This window comes from Megalobrama amblycephala, linkage group LG4, assembly GCF_018812025.1.
Source record: "Megalobrama amblycephala isolate DHTTF-2021 linkage group LG4, ASM1881202v1, whole genome shotgun sequence".
NCBI classification, from domain to species: Eukaryota; Metazoa; Chordata; class Actinopteri; order Cypriniformes; family Xenocyprididae; genus Megalobrama; species Megalobrama amblycephala.
In genome coordinates, this window is record NC_063047.1 from 5,539,262 (window position 1) to 5,555,912 (window position 16,651).

Below are 16,651 nucleotides of genomic sequence, written 5' to 3' on the forward strand. Positions count from 1 at the left end.
TTTTTTCTCTTCTCTGATGATGTGTTTACTGGTGTGAGGGCAGGACAACCTGTCACTCTCATGAGATCACAGCAATAGCAATATTTCTAATCAATCAATTACCACCCTATATACGGGAAGAAAAGACTATCGCAACTTCTGTTTCATGCCGACTTTATATCTTAAAGTCAGAGTCAGGAATTCAGTATGAGGAGCAAATAAAAAAACTTTAAAACATTCATCTCTGTATGATAAGCTGTTTTGATATGTGTATGTGTTGCATGCTTGACAGCTGCTGGGAGCATGTGAGCCATGGCAGGCCTGTTATTCACAACTGGTGCCATGTTGGAGACACTTAGACTAGCATTAGAGTCCTGGGTAACCTAAAGCGATGGCACAGAGATAAAATGAAACAATGCTGTTAAACTTAAATCTTTACAATGAATTACATTGTATCATTATACAAGATGCAGCTGAATGTATTACTAGACAGATACATTGTGGGAGGGGTTTACCCATAATATCCAGTGAGACTCTAGTGCTGGGGACACTATCGGTGCCTCCCTGAGGGAGAACATGTATGCGTGTGAGTGACAGAAACTTGAGAGATGGAAATACCTCTGTTTGAATTACAATAACTTAAAAAAGACACAACAGTGTCTGAATAAAACAAACACTGAGTTCAAGATATTTTATGATACTGATGGATTTCATAAAAACACTCTCTCTGCAACAATTAGATCTGTAATAATTTGCACGAGGTGGCACAATCGTATGATTTCGTCTGATCATATGAACATTTTATGGGTTTTTTTTTTTCAATTTACAGTCATGGTTAGGGTTAGGGGTTGGACTTTTTGCTTGTGTTGTGTCAAATTGACTTAATTCCTTGATACACTTAGTTCATTCTAATGTGTCAGATGATGACCTTTTACCCCCAATGCATACATACTGCATCTAACATGAACAGTTAAGTGAATTAAATGTGACACTGCAGCAAACTTCACCTGCAAAACTGCTAAGTGAATTTGCACCAAGAATCATGTGATGGACTGAGCCTACCAGGTGATTTTTTCCAAAGCCATTGGCCTGACGTGAGCACTTCTGATATCCATGGTATGTTTGGCAAAAGTGCTGCTCAGCCTTTTTAGCATGGCAGACCCTTCATGCCCCATCACCCCTCCTCCAACCTAAACCCTACTGGAAAGCTATGTATGGGGTGGGAAGTGTAAATGGATATGCGAGTGGAGGGGGGACACAACCCACAGCTGCCACCTCTTCTAAGTTGCCTGGGATCTAAATTGAAGCCTTTCTTACACTAAACAGGGCATAGGAGACCGGGGCCAGCCAATCATATTTCGGTGAGCTCTAAAATGGGCCAGCCAATGGCTTGCAGGGTTTGGAGGTATATAAACCCTAATCGGACTGTTCTTGCTTGGGTGACCCCTATTTCGGCTTTGGTGAACAGGATCTGATCCCAAGGACTGTTACCACTTTTGTTGTCTACTGTGCAGGTAAAGACATTCTTGAATAAGCATCATTCACTGCAAGGAGAGAAGTATAATAATAATTATTATTAAAATTAAATAAGAGAAAATGACTGAGAGAAAAACGTAAGAACTATTTTAGTGGAATACTCCATAAAATAGAAAAGCAAAATGTAAGTGATTTATGGGGCTGCATAAAATTTTAAAATCTTCATAGTCAGATGCTCTTTGATTAAAACATAACCTATTTACTGTTATGATACACACCAACATGACAGCAGATGCATGCTCTTTTTCAAAGGCATCTGGATTTACTATGAAAATGTTAATATATTTTTAATTTTGTGCATGTTTAAATATTTTGGATGAGGGCTCTCGGTTTGATTGACCTGTGCTTAAATGTGGTAGCAGATGTCAAACTTGTGATATGCAGCAGCTCGGATCAGATACAGCCATAAAAAAAAATGGGATGTGCTTCTGTTTCTCTTACCGACACATATGGGATAGGTTCCCTCTGCTGGCTATTTTTAAAACAAAATCTCGTGGTAATCATGCAAGAATATTCTGATAGTTGTATTCCACAAAACAGAAATGAATTCAAAAGAATTCAAATGACAATGTTATGTTTTGTATGTGTTACACATGACTTTATTTGATCTAAATGTTATTATTACTCAACCATGACGCGATTAACATGAGGAAACTCTGGTCAGACTATGTAGGAATACTTGAATAACACATACAAAGTTATGTGACAATTTATGTGGAATACATTGCAATGTTTTTTGCAGAGGTTCGAGATTATGTGAAAGTAATGGGAGGGAGTGAACACCACAGTAAAAATAGATCTGCCTAGATTTAGACCTGAGAGCGTCTCTCCCATTCCTGGTACAATCAGATATATCATATAACAAGTGAGGACCTCAAGTGGGGGTTGCCAGGACACCAGGCAGACTGTTTTAATGTGTGCAGCTGTTTTTCACAGGTGTCTCATTCTTCCAAATCCAATGGAAGCTGATGTTTAGGCAGTTATGGTTCTGCACTGAATGCTGTAAACACATTTTGAAACCACTTGGGTATACTAAAATAGAAATTTTATTACTTTTTTATATATATAAACATGAAGCTGTAGTGTTTGCGGCAATCAGGCAGCAAGGTTTAACACACTTGGTTGAGGAAACTTTTCATCCAAACTGACTAAGCAGAATTAGTAAAATTAAGTTGAGGTCAGAGACAAAGTCGGACAAGTGAGATGTGCATGTTTGGAAGCAATATGTGAAAATTCAAGAAATCAAATGCAAATAATTTTTCTCACTTTCTCTTTGTCCAATGTGCAGTGTAAGAAACGCAATCATGCCTTTCGGAAACACCCACAACAACTTCAAGCTGAACTATTCAGCTGATGAAGAGTATCCAGACCTTACCAAGCATAACAACCACATGGCCAAGGCGCTGACTAAGGAAATTTATGCCAAGCTTAGGGACAAGCAGACCCCCACTGGGTACACACTGGATGATGTCATCCAGACCGGTGTTGACAACCCAGGTGAGCAAACACATCAGTTTCACATCCTTACCACATACAGTATTTACCTCAAACAAACCAGGATTTGTTCAAGAAGGACAACATGTTTTCTTTGGCCTACATACTGAAGAGATGATATTTTTCTCCAGGTCATCCCTTCATCATGACCGTCGGCTGCGTTGCTGGTGATGAGGAGTCCTACGAGGTCTTCAAGGAGCTCCTTGACCCCATCATTTCCGACCGCCACAATGGATACAAGGCAACTGACAAGCACAAGACCGACCTCAACTTTGAGAACCTGAAGGTACAGAACAGAAATAAAGTTAATATCAATATACATAGGCTACAGATGATCCTTGAGAAGAGACAGCAGTAAACTAATTAAGTCTTCTTGACCTCAATTGTTCATTTACTTGAATAATTTGAAGCTAGTGAAGCTAGCAAATAAATATGAAAATCAATCTCAAACCACATGGGTGTTCTAAACTAATCAGAATGTATTATTTAACAATAACTGGGACTGTTCTGAAATGAATTAAATATCTATTTGTAGGGTGGTGATGACCTGGACCCCAACTACGTTCTGAGCAGCCGTGTGCGTACCGGCCGCAGCATCAAGGGATACGCCCTGCCCCCCCACAACAGCCGTGGAGAGCGCAGAGCTGTGGAGAAGCTGTCTGTTGAAGGTGTGCCATCATCACAGCACACATCTGTGTTATTTCAGTATTATTATACACTATTATAGTATTGAATAGCATTGAAAATAACAATGAAATCTGAAGAATGCATAAGAATCAGTATAAGTTTAGGCACTCTTTACTTCTCTAGCTCTGAACAGCTTGGATGGAGAGTTCAAGGGCAAGTATTACCCCCTGAAGTCCATGACTGATGCCGAGCAGGAGCAGCTGATCGCTGACCACTTCCTCTTTGACAAACCCGTCTCCCCCCTGCTGCTGGCTGCGGGTATGGCCCGTGATTGGCCCGATGCTAGAGGCATTTGGTGAGTCGAATCATAGTTATGTACTGCTGTATTTCATTTCAAAGGTTGCACACTGTTTAGGTTTTATCATTTCAGGAAACCATTATAAAAATGACATATTTCTTTATTATTTTGAGGCTGCCTCACATTAGAAATGTAACCTTTACATTCCAGAGTAAGAAAGAAATAACAGTCCATCTTTATAATGGTTACTTTTCTGAAATGAGGCAGCCTTAATGACATATGAGGCCAACAAATGTGACCTTTGAAATGAGACGCATCATATTAGTCATATGACTAGACAAAGGTAATATATTATTTAATTAATCAATATAGAATGTAGAATAAATAGAATGCAGTTTCCGTGATGATAGCCACACCAACAGCATGACTGCGAGTGTAATATCAACATTAATATCGAGTAACTCACACTTTAGAAAATATTGCCAGTTACTTTGTTTTTTACTCTTTTAACAAAAATAATTCTGGACAATGCCACATGTTTGGGGTCTGGTAGAAGGCCATTTTTATTAGCTGGGTGATATAAATTAGGTTTTGTATTGTAAATGGATATGCTTCAATTACAGGCACAATGAGAACAAGACCTTCCTGGTCTGGGTGAACGAGGAGGATCATCTGCGTGTCATTTCCATGCAGCAGGGTGGCAACATGAAGGAAGTGTTCAAGCGCTTCTGCGTTGGTCTTCAGAGGGTATGGAGAACATGCACACATAAATGCAGACACGTAAACCTGTTGTCACCTGCAGAATGTGAGCATGTGTGTGTTCTGCTTTGACAGATCGAGGAAATTTTCAAGAAGCACAACCATGGATTCATGTGGAACGAGCATCTTGGTTTCGTTCTGACCTGCCCCTCCAACCTTGGCACAGGACTGCGTGGTGGTGTCCACGTCAAGCTGCCCAAGCTGAGCACACATGCCAAATTTGAGGAGATCCTGACCAGACTGCGCCTGCAGAAGCGTGGCACAGGTATACACACACAGAACATACTCATACAAATGCAAAGGCATAGTAATGTGAAAACGTTAACATCAGTGTCATCTGTTGAGTTGTTCACTTGTTCCATCTTCATTTGTTTCTCTCAGGTGGTGTGGACACCGCTTCCGTTGGTGGAGTGTTTGACATTTCCAATGCTGACCGTCTGGGCTCTTCAGAGGTTGAGCAGGTGCAGTGTGTTGTTGATGGCGTCAAGCTGATGATCGAGATGGAGAAGAAGCTGGAGAAGGGCGAGTCCATCGACAGCATGATCCCTGCCCAGAAGTAAAGCGGGAACCCTTCGATTTTTTTCGTCTTTGTATTTTTTTTTTTTTTTTTTACAGTCCATCAGTGCGATCTGACATCAATGCAGAGGAAACTGCTGCTCAAAAAGACAGTCTAGCCTTTGCATAGTCTTGTCTTGCTTTCCTTTTCCCCTTCTTCTTTATTTTCAATGTCATTTTGCCATCAATTTTTTTCCACTTTGTTTCCTGTTCAGTCGGTAACATCTTGGGATCAGATTCCCGGCGCAGGTGCGAGTGCCTGTTGTCGCGGCTTCACCTCAATTTCAACATTGGTTGTAAAATGTGAATCAATCAAGTTGTATTTAAATAAACATACCCCATAAAACACATACACATTTTGTATTTTAGCATATTTGTGAGCATATATATTTCTTTATAACCTTTTTTATAACCTGATTTTTTTTTAATGAGAGTTCAGTTTAGATAAAAATAATTGAATTGAATTGAATTGAACATAACCATGATAAAAATAATTCCATCTCTTCTAATCAGGTACCAAATAAAGTGCCCATAGAAAAGGATAAGACACAAACACCAAACAATAATTGAACACAAGCAAAGATGCCAACATCAGTGAAGTTTATTTTCTCTCAAGATCTTTTGTTTCCATTTTAATATTTGGCCAGAGGTGCAAACACACCTCTGGGGGAAAAAAAATTACTTTCTGCAAACAGCATCAATGTTTTAATCTCTCTGTCTCTCTCTTGCTCTCACATATGTATATAGTTTGTCCACCTGACGTCTGTCTTGTCATATTGCATATTAGCTAAATGCATCATGAGAAACCCAAAGTCACAGCAGACAGTTTACGTCACAGACAGCACAACACTGAACTGGAGGGATTTGCCATTCAGACGTGACGTGCACGGCACACCAGCTCACAATTCTCCCTAATACTCTTTTTAATGCCTTTAAATGACATTAAGAAAAGCTCATTCATACGGACACACTTTCACTCCAGGTCAAGTACGGCTGCCAGAGCAAAAGTCTGCCATAATCCTCTCACACAAACATTTCCTACCAGCAGAGAGAGAGAGAGAGAGAGAGAGGGAGGCAGGGCAAAAGAGTAGCGCAATACACAGACGCACACATTCACACATACATGCACACGCATACACGCTCTCTCTCTCCCTCAAATTCTTTTGCTTTTGCCCATTCTGTTATTTCACATATGTAGTCTCTCTTTCTCCATCCTTGCTCTGAATCATGCAGGATTGCAGGTTAGTGTTTCACTTCAGCACACATAGAAACGTCTGGAGAGCTAGCAGAGGGTCTCTGCTCTAGCTATGAATTAACCTGGAATTCTAAAATACTGTATATACTATACTCACAATATTATCATCAGTATCATAATCTTTATATACAGCCAGAGTCTGACTGATATAAACCATGTATTTTTTCTCCCAAGATAATTATTCTAGAAAATAAATTAAGTACCTGTGCAAATATACACAAATCGAAGTGTTCACATTTAAGACATTGGCGCCTTCCAGTGGCCAAACATGGGTACAAACCCACAGAGCTGTAGGATGCAGCTGATTCAAGTCAACATGAGTGCACAGAGGTCTTAATGGACGTCGAACAGATACAGATCTCAGCAGTCCAAACCAGACAGAGCCGGTCTGATGCGGAGACCGGGTCAGACTGGTCCAGGACGTGCAGTCTTTACCCTGTTCGGTTTGAAACAGGAAGCGTCTCCACAACAGGAGTCCAGTCGCAGAGCAGACAGAACAATGACACGAGGATTTCCAGTGACTCAGCAATCGGACGAGGAGAAACTGGGTGTCTTTGTGAATGTGTGGCACAAAGGCAGAAAACAAAGTGAACAACAAAAAGTGGATGGACGATGAGATGGCAGACCTGCAAGGTGGGCTGGGAGGCTCACTGTCTGGCTAAAGGTCAAAGGTGAAGCACCACAGCAATACCTGTGGAGTCAGTCAAAGCATTTGACATACTTGCAGCAGACAAAATCGAAATCAAGTTTTCTGTACCATAATCCAACTCCCTCTCACGAACAGAGGGAGATGCCATCACAAAAATGGAGAAAGTGGCATATAATCCTTCAGTATCTACAACATATTTCACACATGACAGCACGACGACTGCTCGATCAAAAAGTAACAGACCAACCATATTAAATCAACATGTTTATCCAAACTGAACTAGCAAGTGTCCTATACACCTTCCTTACTAAAAACCAAATTGTTTAAACCCATGTACTTGCTCAATATCTCACCGTCCACAGGCTGGCAGCACCAACAGGGCCAAAGCATGGCTTTACACTAAGGTAGAAACAACTTCTAGACATGACAGTAACATCTATTGCTATTGCACAATTACATTTTGATCACCCTCGGTTGTGAATTGCTGTTCGTTTTGTGCTTGGCAAATTGACAAATATTGCAAAACTAGGCCTCGTTATACAACAAAAACCAGAACTGGTTTGGTCAAAAAGCAAGCCAAGAGTATTATTTGCAGCTCCAAACAAACAAACCTATTTCTACCCATAAAAACAATCTGAAGCAGCATATATCTTCGATTCAGGTCTCAAACCTGCAAATTAAATCTCTGATAAATTGATAATAACATTCTTACAATCTGTTAAAGAGACAAACTTGTGTATGCCTAAAAACCAACATGAGTTACAGCGAAAACACGGCCAGTCCATGACGCAACGTCCATTTTTAAACTGCATTTCTGTTTGTGTTACACAGCATTGTTAATATTTTGCAATGAAAACCATATAGATGCCATATTATTACAAGATTGCAAGTACAACTGATCTTCAATCAAAAAATCACTTTTTTCAAAGCCCTGTTGGTGCATTTGCCCCAAAAAACATTTCGTTAGTAAGAGAACTGAACTTCTTCCTGCATGAAAACATCCTGCATTTTAGATATCTGGGATCAAAAGATTTTTTCAATACTAATTTAGTCATGTAAATCCTGGGAATTGTAATGACAAAAAGCTGACTATGATTTAATGTCGGCAATTACAAAGCCACACCATTTCTGTACGTGATTAATACTCGAGGTGGTGGAGAATCTATTTTTAATTTTTCTACTGAATACCTAGATTGACAATTAAATAATATTGAATAGGAAAGGTGTTTTTCTAGGCATACAAATTAATCAGATATCTACAATGCAGGAAGCGTGTCTTCTTTATAACACTGAACACTAAAATCACTCATGTGATAACCTCAACTCCACTAAGACCGGGTAAAAGGAGAGGTGACTATTTGCAAAGGATCCCTAAATAGGAGTTGAAATGAAGGATTAACAACCAACCAATCAACTAGCCTGTTCGAGAAGGGTCAGGGAAAGTCATTTGGCATTAAATGTCTCTTCTAAATTAAAAAATGGTAGGAAGTAAGTAAACTGGCACTATACATCAGAAAAACAGATTTTCTAGGGAATAAAATTTAGCTTGGACAATCTCAAAAACAAAGTGTAGATGGTTGGCTTGCAGCCTGATCAAATTTGTGGTCGCCAGCGAATGTGATGTAGATTTGGGTGGGCACTGTGAGCTATGATGAAGTTAGGATACGTTTGCCAACTTCACATTTGTGCATATAGTTCATTGGCAGCTACAGTCCTACATTGTCAATGATTCAATGTTCGACTCTGTATTAAGAAATGTAAGACACATCAAATCACAAAAACATAAAAATGATGACCCGTTTAAAATGTCAAGACTTGTTGAAAACATACAAAAGTGGTTAAAAAAAAGAATGACATCAATTATTGAAGTAAGAATATCATGACTATAATGAGAATAAAAATACTAAACTGGATTCAATCCAGATCCAGTGAATGAGGCTGTTCAGAGTGTGTGTGTGTGTGTGTGTGTATGTGGATCCGTGTTAAGAAGCGCTCAGGTTTATGTTGTTCATGGTAGGGGTGTGCTTGTTTTTGTACTTTAGATTTCCATATTGTCAGGATTGAGTGTCCCGTGCTTTTAAGGTGACTGTGTTTGTTTACATGTATGTGTGTTCAGTGTTGACTGGAGGAGGGATCAGATTTAGTTTTAAGTCTATAACACATAGGTGGGGTGGGTCAACGTCAGTTCGCTATAACAGCGGATATAGTGAGGGGACGTCTACGAGTCTCCTCCCCAGTCCCCTCAGAGCTCCACCTCTTTAGAGATCTGCGATGCAATGTGCCTGAAGGCGAGGGGGGCCCCCCACAGGCGTGTGTAGCGTACTCCGTTTGCCTCTGCGGGACCCACACTCAGTTGGCACACCTCAGCTTGGAATGCGACTTTTGACCCTGCTGACCCATGACTGCAGCACAGCAGAAACGGGCCAGCGTGCCGGACCTGGCAGCCGCATCCCCTCGCTGCCTCACGCAAGGCCAGTACCACTTCTGCAGGGGCCCGGGGGGGACGAGAGATACGACACCTTACATCCCACCCCCCTCCCCCGCCCCAGGGCTCGGACGCTTTCTGATCCCAAGATAAATGGCCACTAGGAAATAGAGAGAAAGAGAGCATGAGAACTAGAAAGACCGATATAGATTTACAAAACAAGTTGCTGCAAAACTCATATTTGATATTCACATATTCAGAAAGAAGTCATTGCTTTCATCACCATTGTTTTATTCTGGTTTATTTTATTTTTTATGTAATTGTATATAATGTTATTATTTTTTATTACTATTAATATTATTTACTATTACTAATTATTAATATTATTTTTAATTATTGGAAGATTTATTCCGTCACTTTGTGTATGTGCTTTGGCATTATTTAAATGTATAACAATTATGGGACCCACTTTATATTAAGTGGCCTTAACTACTATGTACTTACATTTAAATTAATCATTTGATACAATGCACTTATTGTGTACATACATGTTTTTACATTGTACTTATATTTTAAAAACACCTGCATGTAATTACATCTGTAATTAATTTCTGTAAATACATTTATAATAACACTGTTGACCCATCCCTTACACCTTACCCCTACCCTTAAACCTACCCATACCTTAGCTTTCCCTAACCTTACCCGTACCCCACCTCAATAGCTGAAAATGTGTTTTGCAATTCAATATTAACCCAATAAGTACATTGTACTTATTTTTTGATGTAAGTACATAGTAGTTAAGGCCACTTAATATAAAGTGGGACCCAATTATGTTATAAAATATCCACAGCTAAAGTTTATATTATTCTATTCAATGCAATTTGTTGACAAAGTCTGTTCTTATAGTCGGCATGAAAAGAAAATTCATTTGGATATTTCTTGATCTTAACCTGTAGTATCATATGAGGACTCACCCTGTGATCGAAGATCTGCTGACTCCCTCAGATTCATTTGTGACCCTGCAAAGAAGTACACATCTTGAGATGATCTGCATTATCCCAACAATGTCCGATCCATGCAACACAAGTCCAACATAACTAACAAAAAGACAAACATGCGTATTTGGATCTCTCAGTACTGTATGAAGATGACCCAGCAATTTAATTTGCAATTAGGTCAATATAACTAACTAACCCAATGTTGACCTGGGCAAAGTATAACGGGTCATAACGAATAAAATATTTTTTTTTTTGCATGTTTCTGGATGCATGCAAAGTTGCAAACTGATTAGGGACAAAACCTCCATGCAGCATCCTCCAGACTATCCTCACCCCCACATATTTATCAGACACGCACAATTCTGCATGCAGACGAGCATGCCCTTTGAAGAGACAGACGGACGTGCAGCGGCAACAGACAGGCAAACAGAGGCATACAGGGAAACTTACTAACTGTTTTGGATCCCTGTGGAAGAGTGCAACCCGACACTGATTTATTAGAGCCCTGGCGTTTAGAGGGGTCAAGATTGACCCTAGAAGAGAGAAGCACAATGAGGAGAGCAAGAGAGAGAAAGTCAAAGACAGAAGGATTGAGTGATAGTAAGAGCAAATGGGGAGAAAGAAAGGTAACAGAGAATTAAGAACAAAGAGGGAGAGATTAGGAAAGGTACACATTTGTAAGCTTGGAAAACTTGAAAAAAGGCAAAATGCCAAGGAATGATGAAGGCGTGAAGCGCGAGTGTAAAACCAACTTTTAAGCTGAGAGAATTCCCCAGTGTTATTGGACAAGTAACATTCTAGCACTTTTTTTAAAGGAATCACATTTTTTGCTGCAGTAATGTGTTGAGGAAAAATCATCAAGTGGTAACACTTTACAATCGGGTTCATTTGTTAACATTAGTTAATGCATTAACTAACATAAACTAACAATGAGCAATACATTTGTTACTGGGGGATAAGTGCATTCTGACTTATTTACACTGTTAAAGAGTTACATTCTCATGCTAAACATGGCCAAAGTTTCAAAACACGAGTTGGACATATGACGGAGTATTTCTGTGCCAAATACACTACTTCCGGTTTCGGGGAGTTTTTTTCGAGTGTGGCACTTTATCACCTAATAAAGGGCGGAATTCCTTGTATCACCAAAAGAGTGTGTTTTTGGTTGTGAGGGAAAGATTACCTTTTTCAGCTTCGAAAAAGAACCCAGTGTTAGGGAACAGTGGAGTTTTTTTTTCCAGGGCAGCAACGGAGTTGTGCATGTATGTTTGTTTGTTCCCGGAATTTCGGTGATGAATGCTTTGTAAACAAGTCCCAGTTCGACGCTGGATTTGCAGATCGCGGGCGTTGAGTAAAACTGCATCAAATGTCTGTGTTTTGTTGGCAATCGGCACACAAGTGCATGCAATGTAAACCACATGAAAGTTTTTGTTCCTCTTTTATTTATAATGATGTCGCAGCTTGCAGACGATCTCTACACAAAAGCTGCGCGCTTGTGACTCTTCAGCTCTGCCGGCAGGCACACCTCCAGGAGCTCGGCTTTTTCGGAAAGACTCGGAACGGTATATCTATCTTTTATAAATATGATAAAACTAAAGACTTTTCGGAGATATGAAGGATGCAACATTACTCTATATGTACTCAAGATTAACATGAGATTGGTAGAAACTGTGTGTGATAACTACCCTTTAATAAAAATACAGCTCTTGACAAAACAAATACAACTTTTGATTTTAATAATGTATTAATAAATGCTGAAATTATCATTAACAAAGATTACTAAATGCTGTAGATGTATTGTTCATTATTAGTTTATGTTAACTAATGTAGTTAACTAATGTTAACTAATGAACCTTTTTGTAATGTGTTACCCATCAAGTCTATGCATTTATTTGTTGTCAAAATCATATTTACAAATTTAACCATTTCAAGTATTAGCTAAAAGCCAACTGCAGCCAAGCAGCCCATGTAACCATTCACACTAAGTGCAACTTGCAGTGACTGACAAAGTAACCAGAAGTCATTAATTTTCATTAACAGTTCTTGATTTCCTGTTACAAGAGTGCCAGCGATTTGATTCATTTGAGAAAAGTTTACATTTATGCAAATGAGCAATATGTAATGATTACTAAAGAGTGAAGATAGTGGAGCACATGATCTGTCTCTTGTCAGATACTGTAGTTCAGTGTAGGCGAGATGGAGGAAGTTAACTAGTGATGTGCTGAAATAAATTTTTGTACAATTAAAATAAAAATTTAGCAGAAAGTCAAAACCAAAAATAAAATTTTACATATCCAGGGCTCGACAATAAGGACAACAGTCGAGAATGACGATTGGGACAGAACATGGAACAGTCACTTGCCCGATCGGGCAGCACTGGCATCGTTACGATAGCCTTGTCCATCTAAATATTCAAGTGCAACAAGACCCGAAGGAGAACACAATCTGTACTCACACACTGTGCGTGAATTTTTGTGCGCGCAACACACATCTGAATCCGATGCACAGAAAGTCGCACCTCAAACAGCGCACAAATACTTAATTGACCTCTCATCCACATCTGCTTAAACTTGAGTGAACAAATTTACACAAAATTATGTGAAAATGCCTATATTGGAGAGTATCCTAGTAAACATAGTCAGTTATGTGTTAAAGGTAGGGTAGGCAATGATTTTCATAAACACTTTTTGTTATAACATCCTGATAGCAATCAAAAACACAAGTGGTCTAAATATTAAAACGTCCTCCGTGCACCCTGCTCGCACAGACATCACACATCATTAGTGCATTCTGTAAGGCTATGCAGAGTTGTATACAGTCACCGAGCGCCACAAACAAACTGCAGCCACCTTTTACAGTTCCTCCAGAACCAAAACAATGAGCTTATGCTGTGTTCATGCTATGTCATAATAACCGCAATTAAGAAATGGCAACCCGTGACATACGCCTAATAAACCTGCTGCTGTCTGTCACTAATGTTAATCAGTTAATTTTACAGTGAAGAATATGCAGTGTTGTTTTACATTCAATTGACTTTATACAATTTCTGTACCTTAAAATAACTGTTAGACCTACCTGAAAAATCAATGCACCGTTTATTTCGTTTATGTTTGTTCTATTGTATTTATTGGTGCTATTGCTTGTAATTTGATTATCTGTATTTTATTACTGTTTACTTGTCTTAATATTCAAAATTTAGGTTAGGTTAATAGCTTTTGGCTTTTTGGTGTCTTATTTATTAAAGGGTTAGTTCACCCAAAAATGAAATTTCTGTCATTAATTACTCACCCTCATGTTGTTCCAAACCTGTAAGACCTTTGTTCATCTTCAGAGCACAAATTAAGATATTTTTTATGAAATCCGAGAGCTTTCTGTAATTTTTTGGGCAGTACAAGTAAAAATTTGAAAAAATCCTTAGCGCTGTGCCATGATATCTGTACTTTAACCCTTTGATGCGCAAGCTATGAAAACCCCTTCTAATGTGCAACATGGGTCAAAAATGACCCGTATTCATTTCCTATATAATTTCAATAACGGTTGAGTGTTTCTTTGCTGAATCTTTAAAAGAAATGTATTTTATCATTCATTTATTCCAGGTATTCCTTAAATATCTTGTTTTTGATTGACAAAAATCATTATGTTCATTTTTTCTTTCTTACTTTATAAACAAACACAGTTTTTGTATGTCTACATCAATTTTACACACATGGGTCAAAAATGACCTGTATTCATTTCCTATGGTATTTCAGTCATGACTGAGTGTTTCTTTGCTGAATCTTTGAAAGAAATGTATTTTATCATTTATTTATTCCAGGTATTCCTTAAATATCTTGTTTTTGATTTTAACAAATCATTGTGTTTATTTTTTTGTCATAAACCAATGCTACTGGTCACCTTTTACATCTATCAGTGTTCCTGAAAAGTAACAGTTTTGAACAAGGTTTCTGTCCAACAGTGAAAATATATAATAAGTGAATTGATCAACAGTGCTTTTGATTTTCTTTATCTAGAGTGTTAGTGGCTGGTCCTCAACAGAACTGAGGTGGATGATGACATCATTGTAAAAAAAGCTGAAAGTTTACTTTGCGCACAAACGCAATTTAAATGTGTACGTGCAGGTTGCACATACACAGTTACAGAAATCCGGCGGAAATTATAAAAAGTTACAAAAATCTGTATGCTGATCCTCACATACGCATACAAAAGTGAAGTATACTTTGGCCTTTAGAATGGTAATGACACAAAAAAAAAATTCCTTCAAAAAAGAAAGGAAAAATTAAAATAAGGATTTGTTTATTGAGTAATAGATATATGATATAATAGATATATCATTCATATAATAATGAATGATAAAATTAATTCATTGTAATATATGCGATATAGAAAGTAATAACTCATTCAGGTCACTTTAGACCCATGTTGTATATGTCCAAAACTGTTACTTTTCAGGAACACTGACAGACTTAAAGGGTGACCAATTGCATTGATTTATGACAAAAAATTAAAAATTATGAAATATATAGCCTAATATATTAAATATAATAAGACATACATCATCCATCAAATATACAAATGTAGCCTTGTTAAGATATGAAATGTGTGGCAGATGAACAGTTGTCTGCAGTAAATATGTTCCTACTTGCAAAAATTTGCAAATCTTAAAGATTTCTATATGGGTAATTTTTGACCCATGTGTGTAAAATTGATGTAGAAACTGTGTTTGTTTATAAAGTAAGAAAGAAAAAATAAACAATTATTTGTAGAAAATCAAAAACAAGATATTTAAGGAATACCTGGAATAAATGAATGATAAAATACATTTCTTTTAAAGATTCAGCGAAGAAACACTCAGTCATGACTGAAATTACATAGGAAATGAATACAGGTCATTTTTGACCCATGTGTGTAAAATTGATGTAGACATACAAAAACTGTGTTTGTTTATAAAGTAAGAAAGAAAAAATGAACATAATGATTTTTGTCAATCAAAAACAAGATATTTAAGGAATACCTGGAATAAATGAATGATAAAATACATTTCTTTAAAAAGATTCAGTGAAGAAACACTCAGTCATGACTGAAATTACATAGGAAATGAATACGGGTCATTTTTGACCCATGTTGCGCATTAGAAGGGTAGTGATACAAAAATGATTTTTATTAAAAAAGTAAGAAAGAAAAAATTAAAATGAGGATTTGTGATGATCAAAAACAAGTTAATTGAGGAATACCTGGAATACTGAATGATGAAATTAATTTCTTGCAAAGATATAGAAAATAAAAACTCAGCCGGGTCATTTTTGACCCATGTTATGCATCAAAGGGTTAACCTCCTTTTTGGTCACGGTGAAATGTGTCCACATTGCTTATCTGTTGTAGCTTATCCACTGTATGCACAAAAAAAACGTTAGTTAAACTGTCACTGTTTTGATCATTTCAGCCCTCCAAAACGGTTTTGGCTGCACAGTTTTGTTTCAGCTGAATATTTTTGGTTTGGTTATGATATAATGCACTACACACTGTTGCATCCAGCAGCCCAAATGCCAGGTAGTAAATAAAAATACAGTGACCTCAACCAATAAAATCTTTGACCAATAAAATCTTTGACAATCTATAAACAGCTTTATAATCTCTGGATCAGAGACAGCTTTCCATTCTAAATTAAGCTTAACGCTGTTTTCTGTCGTGATGTGAGATATTTTAACTATGCATACGTTTTAATTTGTATGATGAGAGCTTCTCCTCTTACCTGCGTGTGAGTTTGGAGGTGAGTTTGCTGAACAGGTTAGAGGTGGCCCGGCTGCGGGCATTTGGCGGCAGCGCTCCAGCGTCATGACTGAGGGTGGGCGACGTGGGCGGAGGTCCATAGGTGGGCGGTACACGGTCACGGAGCTGACCCCCGTGGAAGGTGCTCCGGATGGTGGATCCACGTGTCAGCCGACAGCGCTCACCTGAGGAAGAGGAGGAAGATGCTCCCGCTCCAACAATACTGAGAGTGGAGGGAGAGGTGGGAGGGAGGCGGTGAGACAGAGAGCTGAGGAGAGACAGACACAGACAGTGAATGAGAGCCAGA

The 16,651-nt window shown here is 38.4% G+C and overlaps 2 protein-coding genes across 6 annotated transcripts in view; one reads left to right on the forward strand and one right to left on the reverse strand.

Annotated features, from left to right (window-relative positions):
• The first annotated feature begins 1,341 nt into the window (after window positions 1–1,341).
• Window positions 1,342–5,598, forward strand: ckma (creatine kinase, muscle a). The gene is made up of 8 exons (XM_048186987.1): window positions 1,342–1,493; window positions 2,804–3,012; window positions 3,141–3,295; window positions 3,545–3,677; window positions 3,820–3,991; window positions 4,558–4,681; window positions 4,769–4,958; window positions 5,075–5,598. The coding sequence occupies exons 2-8, from the start codon at window positions 2,820–2,822 to the stop codon at window positions 5,251–5,253; spliced, it is 1,146 nt and encodes a 381-aa protein (XP_048042944.1). The 5' UTR covers window positions 1,342–1,493; window positions 2,804–2,819; the 3' UTR covers window positions 5,254–5,598.
• Window positions 5,599–5,831: 233 nt separating this feature from the next.
• Window positions 5,832–16,651, reverse strand: part of mark4a (MAP/microtubule affinity-regulating kinase 4a) — a 28,224-nt gene continuing 17,404 nt past the window's right edge. For 2 of the 5 annotated variants that reach the window (XM_048186985.1, XM_048186984.1), the window contains exons 15-18: window positions 16,328–16,612; window positions 11,029–11,111; window positions 10,555–10,599; window positions 9,538–9,737 (exon numbers count right to left, since the gene is read on the reverse strand). In XM_048186985.1, the coding sequence (XP_048042942.1) occupies window positions 9,673–9,737; window positions 10,555–10,599; window positions 11,029–11,111; window positions 16,328–16,612 (478 nt within the window). In that variant the 3' untranslated portion in view covers window positions 9,538–9,672. Of the gene's footprint in view, window positions 9,769–10,530; window positions 10,600–11,028; window positions 11,112–16,327; window positions 16,613–16,651 lie in introns of all 5 variants that reach the window. The other 3 variants (XM_048186982.1, XM_048186981.1, XM_048186986.1) reach the window with 2 other exon arrangements.